Genomic DNA, 19,718 nt, shown 5'->3' with positions numbered 1-19,718 from the left:
CGGCCAAGGACAATAGTCCGGCCCGACATACCCTTCGACACTCGGAATGCTCAAATCAAGAACATTTGGGGATCAGCACAAGCCCCATTCTCTTGCTAACCCTGGCAGGCGGCCTGCCACTCCGTTTCGAATACGGTATAGATCGTTCGGTAGCCTCGGTGGCGTCAACGCGTCCAATCATAGACTGTGCCTCCTTGACCACATTTCACTTCCCCAGAAAGTGACTGCGGTCCCGGAAAAATTCTCTAGTCTCTGCTATTCTGACATTGCATATAACCTTGTGATAGGTGCAAAATTTGGTATTGTTTGAATTTGACATTCCTAGACTGCATATTCGCGAGCCCTACTGGCCAGAGCCTTCGAGCACATTGGCTAGCCCACCTCCGCTAGCCTTAATGAGTCAAGCTATCCTTGCAGCTGCATGTAATTTCCCCGCGATCTCCAGATCTGGGCGTGGCACGTGAATAATGGCGTCGCTGAGCGACGCCGAAATAACTCGATATGTAGAGCCGTGCTACCCAGCGAACGTGCAAATACTCATTTGAGTAAAAAAAGCTTTTCTCAAATCCGCCTACATTCCTTCCCATCAAGCTCAAAGGAACGTTGGAAGACCCTCTGCTGTCGATATCTACCATCCTCTGCTCCTGGGATTGGTATTTGGTGACGGAACGGCATGATGAACCTCACAGAGACTGAGGTAGCGCTGGAGAAGTCAGCTGCTCACCACGTAGAGGATACATTGGGCCATGGGGCAATTGTTGAAGCAAAGCACGCCACAGATGAAGAACACGCGCAGACTCTGTGGCAAGGTCTTCGAGACAATCGGAAAGCTGTGTTTTGGTCAGCATTAATTTCAATGGTAGGCCTTCGCTACTGTCTCTTCTTGCCAGACACTTAATGGCTTACTTGTATCACTCACTTCCAGTCAATCGTTATGGAGGGCTACGATATCATTTTGATGGGCAACTTTTTCGGATACCCTTCTTTTCAACACAAGTATGGGCAGTATTACGGCGAAAAACTTCAGTGGCAGATCCCTGCTCGATGGCAGACTGGCCTGAACATGTCTAGTACGGTCGGGTGCATTTTCGGTAAGGATTTGTCCCGCCAGAGAGGATGAGAGACTAACACAGATTCAGGTGGTATCCTGAACGGGTATCTTGCCTCCCGTTTTGGTTATCGTTTTGTCATGATTGTCGCCTTGGCTTTTCTGAACGCTGTCCTTTTCATCGTATTTTTCGCCAGCACAGCTACCGTCTTGCTCGTGGGTGAGATATTTTGCGGGTTCGCATGGGGCGTCTTTGCCACCATTGGCCCAGCCTATGCCTCGGAAGTTTGTCCCACCAACCTGAGAGGCTATCTTACCATTTATGTCAACATGTGCTGGGCCATCGGCCAGCTGATTGCGTCCGGAGTGTTATATGGCTTGGTGAACCGCTCAGATCAATGGGGCTATAGAATTCCGTTTGCTCTACAATGGCTGTGGCCTACACCTCTGATAATTGTCTGTTGGTTGGCACCGGAAAGCCCTTGGTACCTCGTACGCAAGGATCGCCTAGACGACGCCAAACACAGCATTCGCCGTCTCGGAGGCAATAAGACCGAAGAGCAGATTAATGGACAACTAGCTATGATGGTTCATACTGCGAAGATTGAGTCTGAGATTGAATCTGGCACCACTTATTTAGACTGTTTCAAAGGTGTCGACCTGCGCCGCACGGAGATCTGCTGCGTAACATTTTGTTGCCAGATCTTGTCGGGCAGTACTTTTGCCTACTCGCCTACCTATTTCTTCGAGCAAGCCGGCATCGCCACCTCGCATGCTTTTCAACTTGGCGTTGGCTGCACCGCCATCGCCTTTGTCGGGACCGTTTTATCCTGGTTTCTGATTACAAAGTTTGGACGTCGCACCCTTTACGTTTGGGGTCTCGGTACCCTCTGTAGCATACTTTTCATCATTGGAATCGTTAATGCAGCAGCGCACACCAATGGTGCTATGTGGGCCCAGGCTGCCTTGTGTTTCGTTTGGCTATTCGTGTACTCTCTGACCGTGGGCCCGATCGCCTACGCAATCGTCAGCGAAACCTCTAGTGTTCGGCTGCGGCCCCTCACTGTCTGTTTGGCACGCACGGCCTATCAGATCGTGAATGTCGTCTCCATGGTCATCGAGCCATACGCCATGTCCCCCACAGCATGGAATCTGTCGGGGAAGACAGGTTTTATCTGGGGCTGTACTGCACTTGTCGCATTCATCTGGGCTTTCTTCCGCCTGCCGGAGCCGAAAGGTCGCACCTATGCCGAGTTAGATATCTTGTTCGCCACAAGGGTCCCAGCACGCAAGTTCTCTTCCACTTCCGTGGATCCCTACGCCATCGCGGTCTCCCACTCACAGGATGGCCTTGTCCAGGAAACAAAGCAATGAATCAATGATAACGCTAGAAACGAATGGCACCGATGTATTAAAAGGCGGTAGATTGCAACGTATAGTACGATGAAGAAGAAGCATTGTCAAGATCATCTATTCAATTTCGAAGCATAGCAATATTCTACTAATTGGACTATTGCTATTCAATGTGTCTCTGAAAATCTTCAATGGTTATCGGTCTTAGGTTTTTTCAAACCGTGTTTTCATCGGTATCAAACTTCTATATCTACTCACCTTGAAATTAGATAGGGGCCCTTGCGAGCTGTCGAGGGGGCACCAAGTTACCCCAAGGTTGTCCTGCTCCCCAAATCCAACAGCTTGCTGACCCTTCAGCCACACCCAAGACCGTATTCGTGGGATGGCTGAGTGCATCCACATGTTTGGTGACTATCCCATCACAAATTTCTGCTATCATCTCGAAAGTGCGATGGTCATTCCTACGACAAAGGGAAGACTGTAAGCCGAGACCCTGGACCTCACAACTCGTCATCCGATAAAACTCAACAACGAAACATTTCTCAAAGAGATCGAGAGTTAGTTCGACCACAGAGAAAAGGTCATGGACAGGTGACACGATCCTGGCAGCTCGTCTTTCGCGGGGACGAGTCACTAAATATATCCTACGAGATCGAGACTCAATGTCACGATGAAGAAATGAGTTATGACAGAGATACTGGTCCTGGTAGCTCCTCGCTCGCTTATGGCGAGTTACCGCATCGGTACTCGGAGGCAAGAAATATCAGGCCCATGACCTCAGATGAAGCAGCGACGGTTTTACATTGAATTTATATTCTTCAAGGAACTGACATAGATGTCTAGGTCAGCATAGACTGAAATTATCAGCCTGGTGCTAACGTAGGGACTACCGGAGATGCACCATCATGACTTCGTCATTATTAATTCACCTCTCAGAGGTGGCATCCACTGTCATGTCCATTCAGCTGGCCGGTGCACGCAGTGCTATCCCTTCCAGATCATGCCCATCTAACTCCTAGCTTGACAAGGTCCAAAGTGATCTTCTAAATGGATCGTCCCCGCATGGACGGAGAATCGCCACCCAGACGGTCACCTCAACTGTCTAGGAAAGAAAGAGTATCATTCGAAACCTTTGACGCCTCAAATATGGATCGTAAATTTTGGTTATCATCCCAAGAGAGCGACGGAGAAGACCATTTTCCTAGCATCCATGATAAAGAAGTCAATCTAAACGGTCAGGAGTTTTCGATGACAAAAAAACTTCGAGCCATGCACATTGCCTCTGCCGACTGTGCCTCCGCAGATTGGACTTGTACAAATGGCGCAGGATGTCTCAATTGCCCGAGTGAGGGCATCCATATCTCGAATGAGCGGGGAGGACCAATCTCCTCCTTTCAGTGAATGTCCGCCGCAGGATGTCCCAACGGCCCCGGGAAGTTCATTCATGACTCGAGTCAGCCAGAACCAGCCCCTTCATGCTGGTCAGTGTCCGCCACAGGATGACTCAACAGTCAGATTGACAGCAAGTATGAACCGGATTCGCGAGAAATAGCAATCTTCCGCTGTTCAGCACTCGCCGCAGGATGTCTCGATGGCTTCAACCCATGGTCCGCCGGAACAGCGGCTGCATCAAGTAAGTTCAGATGCGATTCAGAACTTCCACCACCGTAATTATAACATCAAGAGAGCGAGGGCCGATTCCCTCGGTGATCACGACATAGGAACACAATTGAAGCGGACCCGGACTTTGTATGGAGCTGAGACTATCAGTAGTGCACATTCACTTCCGAGTCCGCGGCGTTCTAACCGTCTGCGCACAACCAAATGAGCGATACGACGAAGTGGCACCCTTGAATCTTCTGTTCATACCCGATTGCTTTTCTCTATTTTATATCTCCGTTCCAGAGGAGATGGTTCGTAACTGTCCTTAATGTCCACCGAGCAATCCGTCAGACAAACCCCCGCCCAACCCATGTTTTTAAAGCGGTGAGTATCTGCCTGAAGCGATCGTTACGGCCTTTCTGGATCCTCAGTCGATCAAAAGTCAAGAACGACACTTTTTACCAATGCAATTGATCCAACCCATTGGTGTATAGATGAAGAGTGTTGAGTGAACTAATTGTTTTTGTTGGTCCTTGGCTGGGCTATGCATCATGTCCGCCGCATATTTGTAGCAACCCGAGATGCAGGGCAAAACAGCCCATTCTACGCGATTAAAGGTGGACTGTACACGATTAAATTGTGAACATTTCAGTCATTAACAATAAGAACTATTTCGTGACAGTTTCAAATGTGCTTCATCATCTACCGCACGCAGTATCCTCCGTCAATGAGCAGATCGGATCCAGTCGTGTAGGTGCTCGCGTCACTGCAGAGATAGACATAGGCTCCCTTCAGCTCCTTAGCCTGGCCTGGCCTTCCCTGGGGGATCATAGAGTTCCAAAGGTCTTGAGTTTTTTGGTCGACAAAGTCCGACAAACCAGTGTCGATGTAGCCGGGGGAGATGCTGTTGACGCGGGCGAAGTCGCGCCACTCGTTGGCGAGGGAACGGGCCATGTGGATGCAGCCAGCCTTGGCCACATTGTAAGAGGTCTGTTCTTGAGGGAAGTTGGCAATGTGGCCAGACATAGAGGAGGTAATGACGAAGCTGCCGGTGCCGCGCTCCTTGAAGTGGGCGCCGACGGCCTTGGCGCAGTGGAAGGTTCCGGTCAAGTCGGTCTGAATGACCTCTTCCCAGTCCTTCACGGAACCATCGAGGATACCGCTGCTGGCTGTGCGACCGGCATTGGCAATGAAGGCATCAATCTTGCCGAAGTCCTTGATGACATCGTTAACGAAGCCGGACACGCTCTCCCAGTTGCCCACGTCGCACTTGTAGGCCTTGACCTTGACGCCGTACTTTTCACTGAGCTCCTTCGCGTTGCGCTGGCCGCCCTCGGCACGCGAGGCGTATGTGATGGCGAGATCAGCACCCATCTCGGCGCAGCCGCGGGCAGCCTCAATACCCATTCCGCGGGGGCCGGAGGCACCCGTAACAACAACGACTCTGCCCTTGAGGCTGAAAAGGTCCTGCAGGCTGTCGGCTTTAGGGACGGGAATCATGGTGACGGTGGTTTTTCAAAAGAGGTAATTTGAAGTGGGAGAGATGTTCAAATGGAGGATCAGGGGGAGATGTGTTGAGGAATAATAGATATATGATTTTTGAAGTTGCAGAGGAAAGCATGGGCTTATATAGCTTGGTATACCCCTCTCTGTGACAAGCCTCTCCGGGCATGACTTAATAACGGGGTATCCCGGTCTCAATGGGGCCATTTGATTCGCTACCGAGACCATTGTCTGCTGTGTCTAGCCTTGTTGTGACGCACTGTCTGATTCGCCCAAACCGGGAAAACCTGGGAAGAACAATAGTGAACGACGTGGAAAGTTGATGCGGATGACGGCGGCGCTATGATGTCATGACTTCGCCCGGTCCTGCTTCCCTACTGGTGATCTCGGCCCGAACATCACACCCAACGTTCTCATACGGTGCTAACACAGTGCTAACATAGTGAATATGCTAATATGGTGCTGACCGCTCGCTCCAAATGGTTTAGGTTCCTTAGTCACGCCGGAAATCAGTTTTGAACGCTTGATTTTGTGCGGTGTCTACCTCATGGTTGAGACAGCCCCCACCTTGGCCAACATTCCAAAGTCGATCAAAAGGGTTTCTCGTGGCAGGATAGCGTTAGCGCCGGTCGAAGTGAAAATTGTCAAGATATCGGCATAATGACTCTCAATTTCGCAGTCATGACCATCTAGCTACAATCTATGTACACAATTCAAATCATTCAATCTCGAGACCAAAGAAAACCTTTCGCGAAACAGGATCGCGATGACTCCGGGCCATGACGCATTGTATGGGCAGAAGGAGCTCTGTGTGAATAGTCGTTGACTCAGCGATGCTCAGAAAATCGGACATATTTTCTGGCTCAGTCCAAGTTCCATATTGAATTATTTCACGCATCGTGCCTGATTCATAGTTATGGAAGACAAAATGAAGATGAGATACCCCGGACGCAAGCCGATGTGGAGCCCGCGAGTGAAGCTATGTATTGATCCTCTACCGTTTCCACTCTGCACCACTATCGAGGTAGGTGTCGCTCTGTCCAACTGGACGATCCCATCCCATTACTAGGCCCTGCTTGCTTACTCTGTGTTAGATGCCGATCTTTCTTCAAACGGCACTCTCATATTGAGAAAGTAGGTCTCAACCCCATTCGAGAAAAAGAGGATCTGGAGATTAACACCTGGAATGGCCCTGATGATCCGGACGACCCGTAAGCATCGAGTCAAGGACGCTTTGAAGCTCGACCCATACTGACTATGATAGATTCAATTGGAGCAACACTTACAAATGGGTTCTAACACTGACGGTGTGTTTCATGTCGGTGATCGCTTCCATTCTCCACAACCTACCGCTGCTAAAACGACAGTTCTATCCTGCCCATTTTTTTCGGGCAAGGGTATCACACAATTTGCGAGCGTTTTCTTAGTCGAAATTCTTCACAACAATAATTTCTGATATGAGGGTTTGAGTAGTCGACAATAGTGGTTCCCAATTAGACGAGGAGTTTCCAGGGCTAGACAGCTAGAATTTACTGCACGTAGATTGAGGGTGCGATGCACGTTTATATAGACAACTCCTGACGATCTGTGTTCGATGATCCAGATGTCAGACATGGTTCCGAGCATCCCGAAAAGTCCTCGTTCTGGCTGGGAAGAATTGAATTGTTGAATTTGTTGAATGTAAGCTTAGACACACATACACTGTCACAATTGGGATCCAGTCTCAGTAAGAAGACCTTGAAGCCTATCTTGCATCAAGGTAAGCGCGTAGTGGGTATCATACTGCGAGCAAGGATGAAGTCTCTCGGATTAGAGGTTGATAGGTCTTCTCACGATCTGGAACATTGAGATTTCCTGACATCACAAGAGAGATCCTGCGAGCGTTTTTAAATTTACGGCTCAACTGACTACAGGTGCAGCGTTTATATGTCGTCATACGTCAATTGAATACAGAAGTAAGCTCAAGGTATAAGTAAATATTGCTCATCGCGCAACAACAAGGCATACTCCGAGGTTAGAGAAACGTCGGTGACCGTATCGAAGGCCATGGATTGTGCAAGATAACTCTTCAAAATTATATCAGTGTTCATGATGCATTTTTTGTTCTCTAGACACCCTGAATTGTCTACGGTATGTTCCAAATCGTCAGAAAGGGTGACATGGGGTACGGGCAGTGCTAGCTGCCGCGATATATTTAAATATAGAATGCCTTTGTGACGTACACTTAGGTATAGCTTCCATTGCCAAGGCTACTTGATAAGCAAGCGTTCTGGGCAGACCTGTGAACACCAAAGAAGCGCACTCGTGCGTGAATCGAGCTCAAGCCAAGCCCCTTCCTCCGCGTAGACCAGCCTTACACCTATTTGGAAATACAGAGCCAATTGAGAAGCTGAGGTGGTACCATAATGCCGTGGGGACAATACAAAAAAAAATAAAAAACTTGCGACCGATGGCTATATCCAGCTCTCCAATGCAATTAAGTCGCGAATTTTCTTCCTTTCCCTCCCATTTCTCCCACGATGAAGCAATCGGTGATACGTACATTGCGACCGTGCGATCAGGCTTCTCTGAATGACTATTCACGTTGTTTCGATTAATCAGCGGAGCGACATGACCGAGAAGATACGCTATGGCTGCAATGCCTTCCCAAAATTCATCGCCGGCACAATGACTGCTGACGCGGTCTCAAGCCGAAATCAAATGCCGGTTATGACCCATCTTTCATGGACCCCTGTAGACAAGGTACTGTAGACGCAATTCCTTCGTTTTGGCTGGAAACTGCAGAATCCTTCTTTTCAATTCGAGCCAATTGATTGGCCAGGCCCATGTCGATCACCGCCAACTCCAGTAAGCTCGCGGGGCTTGCTCGCGGGTGGAAGTATCCTAAAGAGCCCGACACGCGGCGCCAAGCACCCGTGGAGCTTGAACGAGTGTGAGTTTGAGGGCCAAAGGAGAGCCATTAGTGACCACACGGCTCAAGCAGAAGGTCTCGAACATATGCTCAATATCTAGAGAGCCGGCCTACATCCACGATGACGCGTCCAGCAACGGCAGCGAGATGAGCGATACCTATATAAACCATTCGCTCTTATGGCCTAGCCATCAAGGAGTTCTTGATTATCGGTCCCCTCGACTACGGTTTTCTACCAATACCAAAACAATTTTCCAAATATGGTCCAGCTTTCAAAATTCCTTGCTGTGGCAGCAGTCTATTTGGCTGCCCCGGCCATAGCTCACCCAGGTGAACAGCACGATCCGCACATGGTGAAGCGCGGTATTCATGCTCGCGATGCGATGGCAGCTGCTGCGAAGACCTCTCTGGAAGCATGTGAGAATAGTCTTCACGCGCGAGAATTGGCGAAGCACAACATTGCCCGGCGTGCCCGTACCGTCCAACAGCTTCGCAAGGAGCGTGGGATCACAACTAGTAAGTCCTCCCTCTTCTAAGCCGCCAACCCATCTTGAAGAAGCAAAGGACTCATACTCTATAGCCTCCCAGAAGTGGACCAGAAACCTGGCTGCTCTTGAGAAGTGGGAGGCAGTTAACCACAACAAGACAGATATCCTCAACTATAGCCCTGCGACACCGGAGTCAGTGGTATTCGCAGCTAACACCAGCTGCATCCTGACCCCAATCGTCACTGATGGTCCGTAATTATGTTTGGGGTGAGGTGATGCGTCACAATGTGAGAAGAGGAACTATACTCAGATGGCGTGGACACCTTCCTGGAAGTCCAGTACATCGACATCAACACTTGCCGGCCGGTCCCAGGTGCACTGGTCGACATTTGGCAAGCAAACGCCACTGGTGTTTACAGGTATGTAATCTCATTATATTCTGAGAACAGGTTTGCGATGTCGAGGCTCTGACTAATCTTCATAGTGGAATCTCCGAGTCTGGCAACTACGCCGCTGGAGGCTGGGACTCTACGTATCTTCGCGGCATTCAATTGACGGACAAAGACGGAGTCGCGAGCTTCGAGACCATATTCCCAGGACACTATGAAGGTCGTGCCACACACACTCACCTGTTAACCCATGTGGGTGCGAAGCTTTTGCCAAACAAGACTCTCGAGGTGGGCACCGGCAGCATGGCTCACATCGGTCAGCTGTTCTGGAACGAAGTCCTTCGCTCTGCTGTAGAAGATACCTATCCTTACAACATCAACACGCAAGCCATCACTTCAAACGCCGAGATATGTGGTCCATTGAGCAAGCCGACAGTGCCTATGATCCCTTCCCGGAGTATATCTACCTTGGCGAAAGCCTCGACGATGGTCTATTCGCTTGGATCCAAATCGGCATCAATGCCACGGCAGATTACACCGACAACTCGTATGACAGCATTGCTGCTTATCACGATGCCAACGGTGGACACGAAAATTCCGACAGCTCTGTAATGGGCGGCGCTCCTAGCGGCACCAACAGCTCCATGCCCTCGGGTAGCTTCTCGGTCGGTGCTTCTGCGAGCTCCTCCGCGTAAAATGTGGATTGAATGGGGAGCAAGCTCCACTCATTGGTTTCAAGATCTTTTGCTGGCCACGGATAAAGCCATGAATTGAAAGAAAGACGACGTATTCCGAAGACGGTGGTTGGTAGAAGTATCTGAACTTCTTCAGACACGTTCTTTTAAAATTAGATTGAATTTTGGATCACTCATCAGAGAAACTGTTCTGTCATAAAAGTCATAATGGTCATTCAACTACCTGCCGACTGATTAATAGTGCATTCTACACGTATGGGAAGAAAGCCAAGTGAGCCTATGGGTGTATTCAATTCGGGGCTTTTGGTGGAACAACATACCGATTATTCCGTCTTGGCCCCCAGCTCCATACTGAAATAAGCGGGGTCCGAGAGTTTGTCGGACGCTATTTCTAACGTATCTGCGAATAACAACGATTTCATGATTGCTTAAAGATTGCAGCCTCGCAACGCTGCTCCCTAGATAGAGAGATCTGTGCTCTTCTTGGTTGACGCCATACTACCGATTTCCATGGTTGGCTGGAGGGATGGATCCTTTGAGATTTAGTAGTCTTGATGCACAAGTTTTTATTCATTACGAATATGAAATTTCGATAATATGAGGACTACTGGAGGTGCTCGGTAACAATACCTGATCATTCCGTTTGTGCAGTGGCCGCGAATCGAGCAGATTGTCCTGATGCTGTTGTAATCTCCATTGTTTGACTCTGCCATTGGGACAAGCAGACTCGTACATATGCTGAGGTCGTGGCTCCCATTGCAAAACGCCCAAAGCTGTCTTCGCCGGTCGAGATAGAGTCGGAAAATGAGGACGAGCCCGATGACTCCAAAACAGAGTTCCACCGCCCAAACAATGAAAATAGCATAGAGGGTGGCCCGGAAAGCCTCTCCAAGGATGATGAGACTCTAGCGAGGTTAGCTGCGTCGATTTTCTGTTGAGTTATAAGCGAATCAGAACACAGGAGAGAATGAGCTTAATGAAGACGCTAGTCTTCGTGATATTGCCCATTCGCCTGAGTCCTATGATAAAGATGCTGACATCCTGAATGGTGCGAACATGAAGCCGGATAAATGAAGGGCAGCCATTTAATAATGATTCATTCGTCACAGCAGATTGTTTGTCGTAGACCAGTTGGACGAGAGGGGATCCAGAGAGAACAGCGCATCGTCCCCCAGTGCCCACTCAAAGTCAGCCAGGAATTGCTCGTCCAGATGAAAGGCATCATTTCTCTCGGGCACTTCAGATGTAGTCGTTCCGCTTGCGAATTCTCGATTCATCTCGCCGACTGAGCTCCCCGTCGCGCCTGTGTACCGCGAGTGAGCGTAGCCGTTGCCCTGAGCCGGTTCCACCACGGATCTCACGCTTCGAGAACCTGGATCAAACTCATTGCGCCACCACCAGACCGTGTCTCAGGATCGGACTCAATACTAGGCGACTGCGGATACGTAGGGAGTTGTACTCGGTCCCATCCATCTTGCGGAAAGCCCTGCTGCTATTCCAGATTGCCTTTAAGACGGTCACGGTCTTTGCAGCTAGGTCGGCACTGTCAACCGACATTTGCTGGGCCAGGTTTATTGCGGTGAAAAGTGAAGCTCGAGCACGGCTGGTTTCGAGACCCTGAGAAGCCAGTGTACTCTTGAGAATGCGGAGCAACGACGTCGAAGCAAGAAGTAATGCAAAGCCCATCTGGACTGGTGCCATGGACAAGAAGCCGACACGCTCGCAAAGTGATTGAATATAGTCGATCAAGCGGCAGGCGGTGACGAGTATTCGTGGACAACACCCACTCGAGATTAATGTCTGGTTCTTGTACAGGTGGAAAGTCTGGATTGCCATCCTACACAGAGCTGTATCAAACCTTTCGTCATCTGAGTCCGGTGATTAGCGAAGGGATTGAAGAAGACGAAATTTGACACACCAGTCACGGCTTGAAGCTCCAAGTCGTCCACTTGACCTTCATAGTCACGCAAAATGAGGTCCAGTGCCCGCTCCTGGTCCAGGGACAGAGTACGCAGCCCATTTTCAGTGACTGCCTCGCTGCACTTGGCAATAAGCACTTGACAACGAAGCTTCAACGCCATCCAAGGCGCAATCTTTTCAAACAGGCCTTGTCGTTGTGCCGGACCCTTTGCCGGATCCTGTCCAAGATCAACTAGCGCTCGCGGTAATTGACCCTTGGTCACACAGACCCTTCTGAGGATCAGCACATTTCACTGCAAAAAATATGATTTTTCCAGGCTACTTGCCGCTGATAAACGATTACAGAATGCGCCCATAACTCCGAGCGGCGGAGAAGGTCTACTTCGGAGGGAGCTGGCATCTTGACGCGTGAGAACTCATGGCTGGACATGGGAATATGGAGACCATTCTGCATTGCAATGTGTAGCAAAATCCCACCCATCGGGAATGTCACGTCGGGATGGTCCCCCTTCGGAAATGGCCACGTGAGAAGAAGCAAGATGCCCTGGATGGTGTTCGATGGCGGTGACACCGACAGGGTTGAAAGCAATGCCATCTCCATGATACTGCGAGCCAGCGCCATCAAGAGAGTCGGATTTCGGGCATATGCCCGACATGCAACGCCGATAATGGCCCAGAAGAGGAACGGTGACTGTGCATAGTACGTGTTGGGCCGCATTTGCGGGTCGAGAATGGGAAGAAATGGGGCATAATAGCGGAAGAAGCTGCATCCTGGAATCAATGGTTGACTACGCCACCTGCATCACTGGCACGTACATTTGAAATAGATCATCAATTTCCTGCGCGCTGATCTGAATGCCGTTCAGGGTGCGCGACTTGGTATCACCATCGCATACCGGTCCCGGGATGCTGTGCTCCGGACCCATCGGTGCCAGGAGCTGTGGTGGGTACGAGGGAGGCGGTTGTGTTTCGGAGAGAGTATCACTGGCCGGCGTACGCGCCCCCATCTCCGCCGCCGCTGTCAGAAGCGCAATCGGCGAGAGGTGAGGGTCAGCCGGCTGTGATGCTCTGAGCTTGCGTCGCAAATCTTCTGATTCCCGTTCCAGGTCGGAAATGCGCCTACCGAATGTGTCAGTCGCCGTTCGAGCCGGAGTTTTTCATGTTCCATTTCCATACTTGCGTTTGTGCTCGCGCTTGAACGGGTCGGACACGACACATCTTGCGTTCACTTTACGACACCGGGTGCATGGCTGGTCGGGGTTCAGGTATACATCGCATTTGGCCTGGTTGGATCAGTGGGATGTCAATAGAAGAGTAATCCAGATCGAGAGGGACCTTTTGCTGGCGGCACTCGGTGCACGCCTTCTTTCCTTTCTTCGGCCTGCGAAGAACCATGTCAGTGACATGTAGAGAAGAAACTACGGGGCTCTTACGTCTCCATGGATCCATGTACTCCTGTTGAATGATCGGGAATGCCTTTGCGCGACCGGGTTGATAGACGGAGAGAGAGAGTGACGGGAGTTGAAGGCCCGGTGCCGGTTCCGGGCCGGAGTGTGCCGGGGGGTGATGGCGGGACCGGGATTCTCCAACTTGGCTGCGAGTATAAACCTTGGCCCATGTCCGCTGTTCATCTTCCTGGACTTCCTCTTTTACTTGGATGGTGGACGTGAAGATTACTCTAGTTACCAACATTACCGAAATTCCAATACAGTGCAAGCAGTGCACCGTTTCGAGTACTTCCAGTGATCAGCGACTCCCACATCGTCATAAACGATAATCACAGCAAAAGCTCGTCCTACCATCCCGCGTGTTACACTGTGCGAGAGAGGGGTGAATCCCTTGAGGAGCACAACAGAGATGTAAATGACCGAGTCCCCGGGATTCCAGAACAGGTCACCGCACCTGTTCACCTTCGCACTTTGCGCCCTGAGATAGACACCCATCTCCTCTGGTTCGTTCGGGTTCAGGCTACTCGATCCGCGTGTCCACCGGTGTAAGGGTGCACCAGACGCAGTCTTACAGAAAACCAACTCCCTGGGTCCAGGTCTATCAAGACCTGCGGCGAGCTGCAGCTTCGGTAGATTTTCTCTTTTTTCTCTATTCCAGTAGTTCAATCTCTGCAGGGCGTCTCGCATTGAGCGAACCCAACGAGCGTTAAGTTCCGAGGATGGACAAGGGGGAGGGGTAGAGTATGGGACACCTTGGGAATAGTACATGGGAATTGTATGAGCCTATGCATTTGTTGGCATTATCGTGTGTCCAGGCCGTCAGGTCCAATGCAATCCGACCCCTCCAGATTGGCCATACCTAGTTTGTAGTGCCTCGGCTGTCTGAGTTGCAAACCCCTAACAAACATTCGAATGAGTATACCGATCGCCCGTGTAGGTAATTGATTCGGATGACAGCCATTTCAACAACATTGTATGATTCCCATGTTGACCTAAGCAGCTAGAGATGTCCATGTCCGTATAATGAGAAAGTGGCTCGAATCATCACAAGTGGCAGCGCCACCATGACGCCCGAGGCGATCCATGTCTTCAACGTGACATCACCCTCTACGATGACTATATATTCTACGATAGACAAGACCCGTATGGCAAAAGAACTGACTACCGACCATGAACTACGATCTTCCCTCGGTTACCGAGCTCAAGCAGGCCGTCGAGAGCGGGCAACGTATCACACGCGAGGACGTCTCGGTGATCTCCCACGCCGAAAGTGCCCTGACTGGACGCGGGCCGCTCCGGGGCGGGCCAGCTGGTTAGTCCGTTCAAGTGAAGTCTGATTCCCGGCAGGCTAATGTCAGAACAGCCTTGGCCCAAAGCCTGGCGATGCGGCAGATGAACTTCGATAACAAAGTCGACGAGGTGTCACGGAAACCACAGAGCCACATCACGCAGAATGATGCCCGGGCGATCCAGTCCATAGAGGTACATCGACAGTGGTCTGGATTGGCAATTGAACACCGCTGACTGCGGATAGGGTCGTGCATTCAACAGGCCCCCCGGCATCGGGTCTGTTACCGCACAAGTATGGACTATCGCCAATCGGAACGAAATCCTGGGTCTCTCCCCAGTGGCGGCAGATCCCCCCCGTGTATGTGACCAAAGACGATGCTCGCAAGGCTCAGCGAGCCGAGGCCATGCTCTATGGGGGTTATATCTCGGGCCAGGGCATGGCGGCCTCCATGCAGGTAAGTTGGAGATTCGCGGGTGTCGGGGCCAATGGCATTGACTGGACGCGTAGAGCGCAGCCGACAAGATCGACCACGTATATGGGAACCTGTAGTGGAGACACTCCATGGTACATAGAAATCGACCAAACTACCCAAAATTTCGTTGAGAATCCGTAATGTGGGGACAGGAGACCAGACCATCAGCCGAAGCCCGCTGAGGTGCGCTAAGGTCAGCTAAGGTTGGCGCGGGCCCAAACCGTGCATGTTGCGGGTTTCCGACATGTCGCGACCATCGCTAGCCCTGACCCGCCGTGCTGGAATCGTGCAGGACTCTCAGAATTCTCAGGATCACGTCAGTTTCTCCGGTGGATTCCCTAGTCGACGATCGACGCAGTTCTGTCCATCCACAGCGGGCGCACCTGGTCTTGCTGCGGGTGCGGGCACTGTGTCCGTCTGTACTCATCACGATGCAGAGGCGAACAGTGATCACTAGTGACAGTCCGCTCCCTTCAATGTCTGAAGCGAGTGTGGTGCAGCGGCTGCACGACCACGACGCGATGATCACCCAGAATCCCCTAGTCGTCCACTACGAGCGATGTCAGCCGCCCGCGGATGCACCAGCGGACGAAAGCCACGCGATTTGGTACGAGTTGACCGACCGTATCAACTATCTCCCGGGGCTCCGAGGCCACGTTCGTTATCGGGCCTGTTTCCACGATACCCCGCAAGGGCTCCAGACGCACATCTATGCGCCAATGGGGGTGGATATCCGCAATGAATGGAGCGTGCGGCGGGGCAGCGAAGGGTTGTATTTGCAGGAACGGGTCGAACTGCGCTGTCTGCTCGGGATGACGGGCTTCATACGGCGCACGCTGACTCGGGCGCATCGGGAGTTGGTGGCTCGTCTAGGTCAATTAGACCAACCTTGGGAGAGACGAGTCGACGAATAGAGGGGGCCAAGGGACTGGAGCTGGAGGGGCTAATGGGCTAGAAGCTGCAGCTTTGGCGGGGCTGGTTATTTGTCATGCGTCATATCCACCTCTGGAATTTGGAATTGTCGAGTTGTGATGTAATGTATAGTTTCGTGAGATGATCAGAGAATGGAGGACGAGACGAGGGGGGAGGGGAAGATCCATTGATTGCTCGGTGGTTTAGTATTTATATAACGGCATCTCTCCCACAAGGTCCTTACCACCGGCTCTCTCTCTCTCCAAGTACCTTGCAAGAATCAGCCTCCACTATGCCTCTCACTGGTCACTGCCTTTGCGGCGCCGTCACATACACTGCGGCCGTCGATAAGCCTCTCATCACGGCTTATGACCACTGTGATGACTGCCAGCGCCAGACCGGTTCCACTTACTGTTCGTCTTCTCTCGTGAGAGTCAAATCGGAGCCCCGCTAACCTTCCCTAGCTCTGGTCACCGTCGTCCCCAAGGATTCTTTGACTAATAAAGGTCCCACCAAGTCTTTCGCCAAGGCTGGCAGCTCCGGCCTGCCCGTCCACCGCATTTTCTGCTCCGAGTGTGGTTCTCCCATTGCCCACGACCCTGAGGCTGCCCCTCCCATCATCGCCCTCAAGGCCGGTACTCTCGACAGCGAAATCAAGAAGACTCTGAAGCCGGTATGTCCCTAGATTGAGCCACGGGTACCGTCAATGCATCCTAATGATTGTTTTAGGACACCGAGATCTGGACTGTCGGCAAGCTTCCCTTCTGTCAGGAAAACCTCGAGCACCCCTTCGAGCACATGCCCCAGTAGATAACACACGCTAAAGTGGGAACCCTCGAGGAAGAAAGAAAAGAGTAATTTGTGAATTAACGATTGATTATGAGGCATGAGACCGACATTCTATAGTCGAATATGAACTTCATTTTTAATTAAATTGATCAGGATGTGTAAAAACGTGTGAGGCCCGGATCCGTGTGGTTATGGATGCCGCTCGTGTTACAAGTAATTCATCACGGTGATTTTTTCCCCAGCTGTGAGGATATCGACCCCGAGAATGGTCTTTTCTTTTCTTTTGATTCCCATCTCCAACCTCCCAGTTTTGGCCGTTGCTTCATTGCCATGTCGACCGGGACCTTGTTCGTGCACGACTCGCGCACCGGCCTCAAGTATGACATTCCGATTCGCCGCAATGCGGTACGTGCCCTTGATCTACAGCGCATTCGAGCCCCGAATGTCGGGTCCAATCGAGCCGATCAGGTTTCTCTGGGGATACGTGTGCATGATCCGGGCTTGCAGAATACGGCGGTGGTGGAAAGTGCCATTAGCTTTTCGTGAGCGTCTTGTTGCCCGTTTGATGGACTCTGTGCTGATACACCAGTGACCATGAGCGTGGGGCTTTGATATTCCGAGGCTATACTTTGGAGCAGCTCTGGGATTCCGACTTTGAGGATATGCTCCATCTGTTGGTATGGGGAACTTATCTACGGTACATCAACGGACAGAGCTAAGCAGAGCGCTTGCCGTGCATATGCAAGAGGTTCCCAATGAAGTATTTGATGCGATCCGAGGTCTACCGTAGGTCCAAGAGAGCTTGACTGATGAGACAGTTGATTGCTGACGCCGTAGGGGATAAAGGGCAACTTCACCTCCGCTTTCCCTGATTCTGGCGGGTCTCGCGGCTTGTCTGGCTTGTCAGCACGATTCCACTCCCGCCTCTTCCAATCCGACCCTTTACCAGGACAATCTCGAGGAAGCCGACCGGGTAATTCTACGCACTGTGGCAGAATATGCTGTGATATTTGCTGTGGTCCGATGCCACCGACTCAGCATTGGTTGGCAGCCTCCAGCTCTCGGGAGAAGCTACTACGAGAACCTCTTTATCATGTCCGGCCTTGTGGATGCGATCACTGGTCTCCCCGATCCAATGCGACTGTCATGTTTTCGCCGATTTTCCATGTTGAACGCCGATCACGGCATGGCCCTAGCGGTCTTTTCGGCGCTGGTGACAGCCTCCTCCTTGACTGACCCGATCTCCTGTCTGATAACATCAGTGACCGCCGCCCACGGATCTCTTCATTTTGGGGCCACCGAGTTTGCCCAGCGCGCGCTCCAAGAAATTGGAAGCCCAAGCAATATTCCTGCGTTTCTAGATGAAGTCAAGGCTGGTAAACGAAAGCTTTTTGGATATGGCCATCGGTCATACAAAGGCATCGACCCCCGTGTCCGTCCAATTCGGGTAATTCTGCAGGATCTCCCCAAGCCCAGTTCATTACTCAAACTTGCCGAAGATATCGAAGAAGCTGCCTCGTCAGACAAGTACTTTACTTCGCGCCGCTTGTATCCCAATGCGGACTTTTATGGGAACTTCGTCTTCACCGGCGTGTTAGTCTTTTCATCGATTTCTTTCCCGGCCAGCCCTGATGAAAGTCAATAGGGGAATTGAGACAGAGATGATTCCAGCAGCGATGATCTCTCATCGTATTATGGGCATCATGGCCCATTGGCGTGAATACATGGGTAAGGGCTTCGAAGTCACATCTCGGGGAGTTTCATTGATCGAATGTAGCCACCCGCGGAAAACTGTTTCGACCATCCCATATCTATACCGGACCTATCTCGGACACTAGAGAGATTGTTGCTAGGTTTTGAAGGGTGGACGGCCTTCGATGGGATGCCAAAACATTGCAGACTGTCCAAAGTGTGGCCCGGGGGGGGGGGGAGTATGCTGACCAAGAGGTACTAGTAGGAAATTTTGTGCTTTGATATGAATGAAATTTTCTGTTTCTCTACTTCCTCTCACTCATGGTTGAACCCTTAGACCAGCACATACTCTCTTCCTCGTGGGATGAAGCATATCAAGATGAATGACAACTCGCATGCACACCAGACCAATGAGCTAACAGAGACAAGTCCCCTACTGGCCTCGACTGCTCCATACTCCGTCTTCTCCAAGACCCAGAAGCGACTCATTGTCTTGACTGCTGCTCTCATGTCTTCCTTCTCTCCGCTGTCAGCAAACATATACTACCCGGCTCTTAATTCTATCGCCAAGGACCTGCAGGTGAGCCCGTCGCAAATCAATCTATCCATTACCACATATATGGTATGTTGCCCTATGAAGCTCTGTCTCATGATTCGAACAGCCTTGTTCATGCCAAAAAGATAGGTCAAGCCATTGCACCCACGCTCACTGGTCGTCTCGCCGATCAATCCGGACGGCGATCAGCGTACATCTATTGTTTTGTTATCTACATTGCCGGCAATGTGGCCCTTGCAATTCAGCATTCTTTCCCAGCCTTGCTGATACTTCGTGCCGTCCAAAGCTGTGGCAGTAGTGGCACTGTCGCGTTGGCTTCCGCCGTCGTGGCTGATGTCATCCCTCCTCCGCCGAGCGAGGCGCATACATGGGAATGGCCTCACTTGGAAATATCCTCGCGCCGTCCTTAGGTCCGGTTGCTGGCGGGCTCTTGAGTGAGTACTGGGGCTGGAAGTCCATATTCTGGTTCCTGGCTCTGCTGGCGAGCGTGTTTTTCATTCCCCTGTTGCTTTTCTTTCCCGAAACTTGCCGCGCCATTGTGGGCAATGGTTCAATTCAACCTCGGCGCTATACTTACTCACTTCGCACCTGCTTTCAAAGGCCGGTGCATGACTCGGAGGCGAATCTTGTGGTTTCTTCTAATCCAGCT

General features: G+C 51.2%; 8 protein-coding genes across 8 annotated transcripts; 6 read left to right on the top strand and 2 right to left on the bottom strand.

The window, feature by feature from the left end:
- Nucleotides 1–673: 673 nt before the first annotated feature.
- Nucleotides 674–2,422, top strand: N7477_005227 (uncharacterized protein; the record flags this gene model as incomplete). Its single annotated transcript, XM_056966890.1, has 3 exons — nt 674–859; nt 926–1,091; nt 1,140–2,422. The coding sequence occupies 3 exons, from the start codon at nt 674–676 to the stop codon at nt 2,420–2,422; spliced, it is 1,635 nt and encodes a 544-aa protein (XP_056823671.1).
- A 2,283-nt stretch (nt 2,423–4,705) lies between these two features.
- N7477_005226 (SDR family oxidoreductase) lies at nt 4,706–5,503 on the bottom strand (the record flags this gene model as incomplete). Its single annotated transcript, XM_056966889.1, has 1 exon — nt 4,706–5,503. The coding sequence occupies one exon, from the start codon at nt 5,501–5,503 to the stop codon at nt 4,706–4,708; it is 798 nt and encodes a 265-aa protein (XP_056823670.1).
- A 3,174-nt stretch (nt 5,504–8,677) lies between these two features.
- Nucleotides 8,678–9,989, top strand: N7477_005225 (uncharacterized protein; the record flags this gene model as incomplete). The annotated part of the gene is made up of 5 exons (XM_056966888.1): nt 8,678–8,933; nt 8,998–9,153; nt 9,201–9,324; nt 9,390–9,617; nt 9,683–9,989. The coding sequence occupies 5 exons, from the start codon at nt 8,678–8,680 to the stop codon at nt 9,987–9,989; spliced, it is 1,071 nt and encodes a 356-aa protein (XP_056823669.1).
- Nucleotides 9,990–11,092: 1,103 nt separating this feature from the next.
- On the bottom strand, nt 11,093–13,527 carry N7477_005224 (putative C6 transcription factor (Leu3); the record flags this gene model as incomplete). Its single annotated transcript, XM_056966887.1, has 8 exons — nt 11,093–11,361; nt 11,411–11,857; nt 11,908–12,179; nt 12,236–12,673; nt 12,726–13,028; nt 13,086–13,192; nt 13,245–13,290; nt 13,343–13,527. 8 exons carry the CDS (start codon nt 13,525–13,527, stop codon nt 11,093–11,095), a joined length of 2,067 nt encoding a protein of 688 aa, XP_056823668.1.
- Nucleotides 13,528–14,527: 1,000 nt separating this feature from the next.
- N7477_005223 (uncharacterized protein) lies at nt 14,528–15,197 on the top strand (the record flags this gene model as incomplete). Its single annotated transcript, XM_056966886.1, has 5 exons — nt 14,528–14,669; nt 14,721–14,839; nt 14,892–14,939; nt 14,986–15,102; nt 15,156–15,197. The coding sequence occupies 5 exons, from the start codon at nt 14,528–14,530 to the stop codon at nt 15,195–15,197; spliced, it is 468 nt and encodes a 155-aa protein (XP_056823667.1).
- Nucleotides 15,198–15,551: 354 nt separating this feature from the next.
- On the top strand, nt 15,552–16,034 carry N7477_005222 (uncharacterized protein; the record flags this gene model as incomplete). Its single annotated transcript, XM_056966885.1, has 1 exon — nt 15,552–16,034. One exon carries the CDS (start codon nt 15,552–15,554, stop codon nt 16,032–16,034), a length of 483 nt encoding a protein of 160 aa, XP_056823666.1.
- A 290-nt stretch (nt 16,035–16,324) lies between these two features.
- On the top strand, nt 16,325–16,842 carry N7477_005221 (GFA family protein; the record flags this gene model as incomplete). The annotated part of the gene is made up of 3 exons (XM_056966884.1): nt 16,325–16,445; nt 16,497–16,705; nt 16,762–16,842. The coding sequence occupies 3 exons, from the start codon at nt 16,325–16,327 to the stop codon at nt 16,840–16,842; spliced, it is 411 nt and encodes a 136-aa protein (XP_056823665.1).
- A 309-nt stretch (nt 16,843–17,151) lies between these two features.
- N7477_005220 (putative citrate synthase) lies at nt 17,152–19,479 on the top strand (the record flags this gene model as incomplete). Its single annotated transcript, XM_056966883.1, has 4 exons — nt 17,152–17,226; nt 17,771–18,414; nt 18,943–19,101; nt 19,176–19,479. The coding sequence occupies 4 exons, from the start codon at nt 17,152–17,154 to the stop codon at nt 19,477–19,479; spliced, it is 1,182 nt and encodes a 393-aa protein (XP_056823664.1).
- Between the last annotated feature and the right edge of the window lie 239 nt (nt 19,480–19,718).

This window comes from Penicillium maclennaniae, assembly GCF_028827695.1.
Source record: "Penicillium maclennaniae strain IBT 15551 chromosome Unknown utg000004l:1.0-3007600.0:1.0-3009580.0, whole genome shotgun sequence".
Classification (NCBI taxonomy): Eukaryota; Fungi; Ascomycota; class Eurotiomycetes; order Eurotiales; family Aspergillaceae; genus Penicillium; species Penicillium maclennaniae.
This window is presented reverse-complemented; position numbering and strand designations above follow the sequence as displayed.